The sequence below is a fragment of the Centroberyx affinis genome, unplaced genomic scaffold (genome assembly GCF_046629955.1).
Source record: "Centroberyx affinis isolate AG114_WGS23_722 - 3 ecotype Tasmania unplaced genomic scaffold, CSIRO-AGI_Caff_v1 ptg001232l_1, whole genome shotgun sequence".
Classification (NCBI taxonomy): Eukaryota; Metazoa; Chordata; class Actinopteri; order Beryciformes; family Berycidae; genus Centroberyx; species Centroberyx affinis.
This window is the reverse complement of record NW_027279745.1, coordinates 59,734-70,269: the sequence shown is the minus strand read 5'-3', so window position 1 is coordinate 70,269 and position 10,536 is coordinate 59,734. Positions and strand designations below refer to the sequence as shown.

At 45.0% G+C, this 10,536-nt stretch overlaps 1 protein-coding gene across 1 annotated transcript; it reads left to right on the top strand.

The window, feature by feature from the left end:
- Positions 1 to 8,191: 8,191 nt before the first annotated feature.
- On the top strand, positions 8,192 to 10,149 carry LOC139648610 (transcription termination factor 2, mitochondrial-like). The gene has a single exon (XM_071524785.1). The coding sequence runs from the start codon at positions 8,192 to 8,194 to the stop codon at positions 9,311 to 9,313; it is 1,122 nt and encodes a 373-aa protein (XP_071380886.1). The 3' UTR covers positions 9,314 to 10,149.
- Positions 10,150 to 10,536: the final 387 nt, after the last annotated feature.

Sequence of the window (10,536 nt, the reverse complement as noted above, 5' to 3'; positions counted from 1 at the left end):
GACTTTTCCAACCAATATTAATATTTTGAATGGTTTTTATTTGAAAAAGTCACCCTGTTGTTACATTCATCACTTGCGTGTGCAGTATAGTTGTCCTGAAATAACATTCAACTGATTTGAAGCCTTTGACAAGAGCACGCCAGGTACTTTTTTGGCAAGAACTGGCATTATGCGCTGTGCTGACAGGAGAGCAGCCTGACTGGTTTTTAGTCATCATTTAATGTCACATTACAGCCATACCAGTCGGGCTGTCTGTGCCAGAGATCTCCAACTATCTGATACGTGCAAAACATCAAGTCGTCTTGTTTATCTGTATCGACTAGTTCCTTGAGCCCTCACATTTCAAACCACTTGCCCTAGATATTTTTGAAGGGAATGACCTGACCATCAATCAACTGTTCATGCACTGAAATCTATGAAAGCACATTTGTCATTTCAAAACGAAGAGAAAGATAGTGACAGTGTTGCCATTTGTTGTTGTATTTTTTGATATTTTCAGTCACAAGCCAGAATGGGGTTTTGAAAGAAGCAACTGCACTAAAATGAATCCACAAGACAAAATTCAGCATTAGTCATTCGCACCTAGGAATAAAAAAACAAACCCTGACATATACATGAAACTGGAAGTGTAAAAATGTTTGAGATCATTTCACAATCCCCAAATGGTGAAAACAGAGGGATAAGGAGATGATTTATGTACCAATTTCATTGCATAGTCAGTTCAATATGAAATTCCTTACAGGCATCTTCCAAAAGCTGTTAAGCATGATATTCATCACTGGGATTTAACCTCTCAGTACAGCTGGGATCCACATTCATTTCTACGGCCTTATTCGCAGTAAGTCCAGATCCGGCGGCTGCTCCTCTCTGCTTCTTAGAGGTCCTTGTCCTCTTCTTTATTGCAATCACTGCTGCAATCGCCCCGGCCACCAGCACAACCGCCAGTCCTGCCACTAGGGCATAGACAGTAAGGTTAGAGTCTGCAGGTGGGTCAGGTGTGGGGCTGGTCACAAGGTCACCGGGCTCAGGGTCCAAGGTCCTGCCCTTCCCTGCAACAGTCAAAACAGTCTCCTGCTTAGAGATGCACTCTAGGCTATCGTTATATTCACCTTCCTCATCGTAGTCATCTTCCTTATCTAGGTATTCATCATCACCCTCCAGGAATTCGGGGCCTCCTAAGACAACGCACCAGTATGGAGCTGCGTCTTTCATCGTCAGGCCGGAGAGTGTTAGTTTGGAGCCACCCTCAGACAGAATCACTCGACCCCTCAGATCCTCTGGGACGGGTATAGACTTGTCCTTCGAGTCCTGGATGAGGCTGTCTTCGCCTAAATTTCCACGGCGATGCCACTGCACACTGTGGAACTCCTCTCCAGTTACCTCACATTCGAGTGAGACATTCCCACCTTCAAAAAATGATTTTTTTCTGGGTTCCCCTCTGGGGCAAAGAACCAGGAAGTACTGAACCACATCAGAAGCAGAGAAGCACAAATATTCCCCACTGTGACTGTCAGAGATGGCAGGAATTACCAGTGAATAGTTTTCAGATTCATCATCACCTGATATGTACATTTCATCACTCTTTGTGCTGCCATCAGTTGATGTTAGCGACTCTGCCGTGGTATTGATCGTGCCCAGTGGCGTCTCCCATTTCTGGAATTTATGATCAGAGGGGCAATTTAGCACCACTCTGTCCCCTTGTGAGGCGAAAATATCCCTGACATCAAGCATCGAGCTCTCAAGCAGGTATATGTTCTGGAAGCTGAGGCAGTCCAGACCCTTCATCACAAGACAATGAAAGCTCTGGCTGTCCTTTAACATTGTGCTGGGGACATGGAGCAACGCACCGCCGTCTCTTACCTCCACAACACCCTGCAGCCCCTCCAGCAGAGGCTCCAGTGACGCGCTGCTATCCAGGAGGAGGGTGGCCTTATAAGAGGGAGCAACCTCATAGTACCAGCGTATAGTGGTTCCCTCCAGACCTGCTGAGCTGCTGTTGCACCGCAGCTCAGCCCCTCCGTCCTCCTGCACAGCGATCTCTTCAGCGTGAACCTCCTCGTTGCACACAGAGAGCTGCTGTCTGTGCTGGTTGACCAGCGTTTTGTTCTGCCAGCACTCCCTCCTGTAAGCGCCCGAGTCGGAGTGTTTCAGGTGACTGATCTGCAGCCCGAGCAGATGCTGGTTGTTGGTGATGCTGACCCGACCCCGGAGGTCCGCGGGGGGCGTGGCGTCGGCTGAAGAGTTGCCCAGCAGCTGGTCTCCCTCTGGAGCCGATCTATAGATGACGATGTAGTCCACTCCAAAGCAATACCCCATCACAATGACCCCTCCCTCCGGTCTGAATACAGGCTCTGGCTCCTCACTGTAGGCCGTGTGGAGCAGAAGGAAGAGCAGAAACGATATTCCCCTGGTGGAGGTCATATTGTCTCTCTGTCCCGGGCCATGTGCCTGTCACACACTGGGACGAGTGCTGAAAGTATGCCTGTTTATGGGAACCTACTCTGGTTTGTGATTTGGGTCCCGCCTCCAGCTAAAATCTTGCCTTCCTCCTCTACCACATACTCACACAGACTTGCACAAACACACTGACAGCCTCAGACTGACAGACATGGACACACACAAGCACACACACACACGCAAGGATCCACCCATGTGCTCACACACACACACACACACACAAACATTGGGTGGGCGGCAGGATCAGGCAGAAAGCCATCAAAGTCATTAAAGTAATTTATTTCATTTATATGATTTTGACAAATGCAAGACAACCAATAAGGCCAAACAAAAGCCGAGGTGTGGAGACAGAAAAGGAAAATAAAACGTTACGCTCTTGGTTGTCACTTAATAAAGTTGATGTGTAGTTGGACTGGTTTGGCTCAGCGGGTGTAGTCTATCACCGTGTCAAGGGGCTGAGAGCGGTTAGAGGGTGTGTACATGTGTATGCGTGTTTGTGTGTGTGTGCGTGTGTGTCTGTGTGCTATTGCGTGCATGCAGGCATGATTGCACATTTGCAAATGCATGCAGTGCATATTATGTGTACCGTCATGCCCCTTTCCATTGAGCAAACTAATCTGAACTCAATCTAGAAGTATAATCTAATCTGTCCATTTCTGTTGCTTGGCAATTGCCAGTGATATTTTTTGTGTAATGTGGGATAAGCCACAACGTAATCAGAAACCATGGACATACATGCATTCTAGCCCTGCCCTTGACACGAAAATAACACCTGACTTCATGGAAATAGCTACATCCTTAGTTTTATTTCTTTATTTCTAGATACTGTGCCTCATACCTATTCTAGGTAATCAAGGGGGTGGGAGGGTGGGGGGGTAGGGACGTCTCACTTTATTACTGTCACTATTATCACTTTTTATTTTTATATGATACTACATTGATGTATATTTTGTAACAATGTGGAATATGCCTGCCCAACCCTGGGAACTTGTGTTGAAAATCTCAATAAAAAGATTTTGAAAAGAAAGAAACCATGGACATACTGCATCCTTGGGCAAAAGAACATTTCTGCGCATCAATGCTTTCAGTGAATAAGTATTGTACTTTCTCATTTAACAGATGTGCTTCATATATACAGTATATTCTGTCATGTTTTCATGTTGTGAATGTCTGTGTTTGTAGTATAGTTAATTTATTTTGATAATGTTGACGTCTAAGTTTGTTAGCCAAGTTTAGAGAATTAACTCAGGGTTATGATGAAACAACGGCGCACAGATTGATTTGACACAGCGTGCGCTATCATGTAACTTGTCATATTGCTCACGCCTTGTATTGCGCCGTATGAATCCTCAGGCAACAAATCTTTCAAGCTGATAAATGGCGCGAGAGAACTGTACTACTTGAATGATCAGTTCTCTCACTGCCATTTCATTCAGGGTTAAGCAAACATTTAAAAAATCCAGTAAGAAGAAAGCACAAGGCTGAATCTGTTGTGCATACAATGGTAAGTAATATTTCTCTATTATACTGCATCAAAGATATTGATTGTTACCTGAAATGGGAAACAATGACATCTCAGTTCTTTGCGCTGGCTACTCAAGCTCCTTTATCTAGTATACAGACACACGCTCTCCCTCCCTCTGTCTTTCTCTCTCGGTCAGTTTCTCAAGTGTTCCTGCTCTCTATTTTGAAGACTGAGGACAAGAGGATTTTTGAGACTTGAGGACAAGCATATTGGCAGGGAGGAACCCCTTTTATGCAGTCTAATTATAGCCACCCAACAGGAACTAGGTGAAGGGGCAGCGTTGGCGTATGAGGGTCTCTAAATCAGGTCATCTGCTAGACTCTGGGCGAGGGAAATGGAGGACGGCACTGGAGATCTCAGCTCGAGTTGGTATGAGGTCAGTGAGACTAGCTAGCGGCCTGTTGAGAAACATCCGGAGGTCTCTCTACCTGCGGCCGCGCACAGCTACATGGTTGGAGAGACGGTGGTGGAGGTTACTTCGCCCGAACTCTTAGTCTCTCCGAAGGCTGCAGACTAGAGGGTGTGGAGAGGAGACACCTGCTCTGTTTTCAAGGACTCCCATCTCTCAGTCTGGCCTGCGTTGGGAAGAAGCCACTGTGTCAGGTCAGGTAAGTGGGCATTACACTTGCTGTGGAAAACAAATTTAGGCAAGTTCTTCTGGACAAACGGACATGTTTCCAGAAGTCCTGCATCAGCTTCGGACTCTGCAGTGTGCACAGGCTCGCTGGCCAAACCCAAACTCTTTGCCCGGCTGCCCCCAGTGTGTCATTGTCTTCCAATTGGTCTGAAATATCACGTGTTTGATGTGTTGCCCTGTGGAAAAGCTTCTCCTTTCATCATTTACATCTCCATGCTAACATCTTGTGCTAAACTCTCCGTTTTGTCTCCTGGTTTTTGATTTAGCGGGCAAACATACATTTTTTTCTTCTTCTTGTCCTTTTTTTCAGCACAAGCTGAAATAAAACATTTTCTAAATCCTCATATTCCCTCAGCTGCCTTTGTCACTCTTCCACCACAGACATTGCTGCTGTTGATGTTGTAGCTCTCTGAGTTTTGGTCACTGCTCTTTCTGGTTTCCCTTGGTTACAGTTGCCTCTAATTTTCATGCTCCCCCACTGGCGTGGAGTGTGAATAAATGAACAAAACAAAGCTGCTGTGAGTATAAAGTAGCCTATACACAAATTTCTATGTGGCTCCGCGTTCGTGTTTCTATTTCAGGCAAGTTAGACTTCGCTGTACGTATACCACCTCCTTTAATGTTACACAGCTGGCAGAACGGCCAGACTCTAAGTGGTTGAGTCACCTCATACTGCCATCTCCACCATTGCTTTTGTTTCTCCTTTTAACCGACAGGTTATTTCTACCTTTTCGCTTTAATCACTGTCTTTTTTTGCGTTTTTAGTTCCATTAGTTCCAATTCCCTCCTTGGCCAAGCAAAGCCGCCTTTCCATTTGTGAAGTGTTGGTATGTTTGTTTTAGCTGATACTGTGCGTTGGTGTTGTTGGTTATTTTTAACTGCCCACCCACCCCCCACCCCCCTCCATTTTTCTTTCTCTTAAAGATGCTCTGTTGTTTCACATGAAACTCAAGTGACTCAATAAAAGATGTTTTAGATGTCAAATCTCTCTCTCTCTCTCTCGATATGAGAAGTTACACACACGAGAGAGATAAAGAGAGACAGAGGGAGAGAGAGAGAGAGAGAGAGAGAGACAGAGACCTAAGCATTTATTGTGCAAATTAAAAAATGCACAGTACAATGTCATCCCAATAAAGGGGGTACAGAGGTCCACAATCTGTCTGAGAGACATAAGCTGTTAATAACAAGACTATTACTCGTCCCATAGTGTCCCCCGATGACCAGATGTTTCCTGTCAACATATTGAACATAAAACGGAAACAAACATAAATCCGTATTCCCGTGAGGCCTATCATCTGTTTACAAGTATATAAACTATAATGAACCCGGCTTCCCACTCACCAGCAGCTCCAGTGCTGCTGAGGGAACAGCTTGCGGAGCTGGTGATCAAGCATCATGATTAAGCACCAACTGTGAGAAACTCTCAGTGTGTTCAGTCCAATTCAGCGCTGTGCTGATTACACTCATCAGGATCCCGTATGCTGCAGGGTTTTGAGGCACGCCAACTGCTGTTTGAGATACATATTTTTGCCAAAATTATTTAATTGCTGGACATATGGCCTGCAATAAAAGACCAGAGCTTTGAAAAAGAAAACGTGGAGGAGAAGAAAGGAATGGAAGCAATTACTGAGGCATAAAATCAAATGAGAATACCTCCCACATACACAGATAGTTTTTTGCTACATTCAGCGTGACAAAAGCAAGAATATTTTCAAGGACAGACACGTTGTTTCAGACTTTCAAGGTGTTTCGTAGTGCCATAGTGCAGTATCCCTCATCTCCTCTACATGGCGCTGTGGTAAACACGACTACAAACACGCCGTAGAAGAAGAAACTACGTTTCATAACCAAACGTCACATCCTTTGACCGGCGAAAGGTAACACACTTTGTCAAGGCGTTTGTCAGTATATAAACTGAAATCTGTACGTATTTATACACCGTAATCTAACGGTAGAACCGTGTTAAATCACGTTATATTTCGCTATGGCGGTGGTAAATATTGATATATAGATACATATATATATATAGATAAATATGTATTTTCGTTAAAAAAAATAGTAAGCACAAGTGAGACTTTTATTTTGAAATGTGTTAAATACCTATGGCAAATTGAATCAGTTTTCATTAATGTTCCGCCATGTAACACATAATAACAATTAGGCTCCTGTTCTGGCTTTTAAGTGTGTGGTTAAGTATTTTCCATCCGCGCTTGACATACAAAGCCTGACACTTATGAACGAGGTTGGCGTTGGATCATTCATTCCCACCGTCTGATGTCTGATTACCTGTGATATGTCGAAGCAGTCAGCACACAAGACACGGCTGACGAGACAGGCTGGCTCTTGCCTTCCTCATTCACCAATTAACCACCTGCAGACACCTGGCAGCTCTACCAGGAAAGCCTTTATTTAATCTGGATCTACCTGAAATATCAGTCCAGGAGCCATTAGATACGGCTGTTATCCTCTCACCACACCAATCAAATACTCAACAACTTGTGAGCAAAAGCATGAAATTAAATTACAAATCACTCTTAACCGGTATAATCAGCAAAGATAAAGCTGTTGTCAGTGTATAGGCTATATAAGAAAATAATGCAGTTAGGCATCTGAAGGTTTTCTGTCTGGTGGCAAATTGCATGTGGATCAGCGCAAAATAAATAATGTGTTTAAAGTCAGCAATTATTAGAAGTAGAAGTTCCCATGAGTAGCACTACATACTGTGAGATGTGTGTTTAGATTTCTCTTTGCCTGGCTGTGTGTGTGTCAGTGAGAAATCAGCAGGAGGTTCCAGAAATATGGTTATTACATAATGTTTGGTACACATTTTCAGTTGCTAAAGCCCCTTTGGTGGCACATTGTGGTTGTGACTTCCTGGGGTTATTGCATTAGGGCTGCAACTAACGATTATTTTCATTGTCGATTAATCTGTCGATTATTTTCTCGATTAATCGATTAGTAGTTTGGTCTATAAAATGTCAGAAAATGGTGAAAAATGTGGATCAGTGTTTCCCAAAGCCCAAAATGACGTCCTCAAATGTCTTGTTTTGTCCACAACCCAAAGATATTCAGTTTACTGTCATAGAGGAGTAAAGAAACCAGAAAATATTCACATTTAAGAAGCTGGAATCAGAGAATTTTGACTTATTTTTCTTAAAAAATTACTCAAACCGATTAATCGATTATCAAAATAGTTGACAACTAATCGATTAATCATTGCAGCTCTATATTGCATGATATTTATGTGCCTGATAGAACAGAACATAATCATGATGAGAGTAGGTGATTGCCAACCCTCTGTCCTGCTAGCAGGTCAGGATGGGCCCAACTAGAACATTGGCATCACAGCATATCACTTGATTTACCACAATCATATGGTTAGATATGTTAGATTGCTGTGAAATCGGGCGTTGTAATTGTCTGTCCAAACTGCCATTGTCCAGCTTCCTTAGCTGACTTAGATAGGTGAAGCTAGTATTAGTTACTAGTTAAGTTAGTTACCTGCTTGGCTATCATTCACTGTAGTTGCTTCTCCTCTCCCTCCCCTAGGTGGTCACCCTCAGGACTTTGCGATGTTGCGGCTGATTGCAACGTGTCTGCAGTGCCAGCGAGTCCGAGCTCTTCCTCTACAGCTCAGGCCGTGTGCAACACTGAGCTCAGCAGAGAACCGGCAGACGGTGGAGGCTCTCTACGATCTCTCAGTGGACATCCAGAAGATCCGAAAACTGAAGGGCTGGGTCCTGCACCGGAACTCGGCCTACGTTAAGGAGGTAGCGGACCTGCTGAAGGACATGGGGGCGTCGGGTGTCATCATTGCCCGGATCCTAGCGCTCCACCCGGAGGCGGTCCTCTGCAGCCCGCAGCAGATGCAGGCACAGAGGGAGCTATGGGTGTCAGTCTGCCCAAACCAGAGGGAGCTGGTTGGTATTATTGAGAAATTCCCCGCTTCCTTCTTCACGTCCTCCAGCCACCACGCCAACCAGCGGAACAACATCGCTTACTTCCAGAGCTTACACCTCAACAAGCGAATCATCACCAAGCTCATGGCCAGCGCTCCCCAGAGCTTCAGTCGACCGATGGGGCAGAACGAGATGATGGTCCGCACCCTCCAGCAGGCCTACCTGGAGCTGGGGGGAGAGGAGGCCAACATGAAGATCTGGCTTCAGAAGCTGCTGAGCCAGAACCCGTTCGTTCTCCTCAAGCCGCCCGAGGTGCTGAGGCAGAACCTGCTGTTCCTGAGAGACAAGGGCTTCAGCACCGCAGAGCTGCTCCGCCTGCTCTCCAAGCTCAGGGGCTTCGTCACCGAGCTGAACCCGGACAGCATGCGTCGCACCCTGGCTTACTCCCAGGACACCTTGGGCTGCTCCGAGGCAGAGCTGCGGGACATCGTGCTCAGCTGCCCCGCTCTGCTGTACTACTCTGAAGCTATTCTGGCCGAGCGCTTTGAGGGCCTCCTCGGCGCCGGGATCAGCATGGCTCAGATCGTAGAGACTCCCACCGTTCTGGAGCTGACCACACAGATAGTGAACCACCGCATCCAGAGACTGAGGGCGCATGGTTATGACATAAGGACAGGCAGTCTGAAGCCCCTGAATGGCACTAAGAAGGATTTTGAGATGAGCTATGGCGAGCTACGGCTGAGGAGAGAGAGGCCGCTCTTTAACCCCGTTGCCCCTTTAAAAGTCGATGATTGACAGGGGTGTTATGGACTGATGCAAGTGAATAGATCAGTAACTGGATGCATGTTCTTCTTGTGATTATTGGTATTTACACTGTCATTATCAGATAAAACTGGGGTCTATGGGTGTGTACACACCAAGCATGTTTGGAGCGGTGTTGAAGAAATGTTTCAGGAGTCAGAGGTTTGTCTTACTTGAATATATATTTATTGAAGGAGTCTTATAAGAGGAAGAGATGCACACAGCAGGAGGCTACATACACTTCTTCCAAGAGGAATAGATTGAACCAGTCCTTTATGTATCTTCCAAGGACGTACAGAATGTGCTGACATCAGAACAGGTCACCAAAGTAGAGTATAAGTTACACATATTATGTCTCAAGTTAGAGTTCCCATGGCCATCTTGGAGACATCCTGGAGCCATTCTGACAACAGGCATAGTAAGTTACGGCACAAAGGTTACAGCGAGGTGACCATACATCATGAACCTTACACTCCCTGAGGTGACCCCAATTCAGCTGTTAATACATATATTAAGTTTTCTTTCACAAGGGGTTTATTTGAACTTTGGAGCTTTTCCTCCTTTAGTTTGGTTCATTGGGCAACTATTCGATCTCAGGTGGCACCAAATAGCCGCACCGGCATGCCTGAAAATGCAGGTCTGGAGGAGTAAGAACATAATCTGAATCAACTACACGAAACGACCCCAAAACGCAAGGTGTTATGGGTATGTTCTCTAAGCAGGTGAAGAGAAGCAGAATAGGTCAGTTGCAGACAGGTCCATCATGCTTAGCCAAAGGTACCCAGCTGTTTTGACCCCCCCTTCCTCTCTCTTTCTCTGTCCAATGCACAAGCCACTTGTGAGTCTTTTGTGTGACTTTTGTTTGCAAGCTTTGGTTCGCAACAAAATAAAGCTTTCAACTATGGTTTTGACTGAAGAATCCAAACTAGGTGTGATTCAAGATGTGGTTCAAGATTTGTCATTGAGTAAGATGGTACTATGCATGAATACCAGGGCAAATTCATTGCAGGTAAAAATGAATGTTGGAAGAGACAAGGATAACTATGTAATAATTTGCAAGAGCAATATTAAAATGTAAGACAATTGGAATGACATCTAAACATCTCATGCTATTTGGGGAGGTAGTCTTTTGCCAAATGAACAATTTATTACAGCCTATTTACAAGTTACCTCATCACAATAACCTAATATAAAATGCCACCTGACATAATATAACT

Coding starts and splice junctions, on each gene's coding strand:
- LOC139648610 (XM_071524785.1), top strand. CDS start 8,192: ATGTTGCGGCTGATTGCAACGTGTCTGCAGTGCCAGCGAGTCCGAGCT.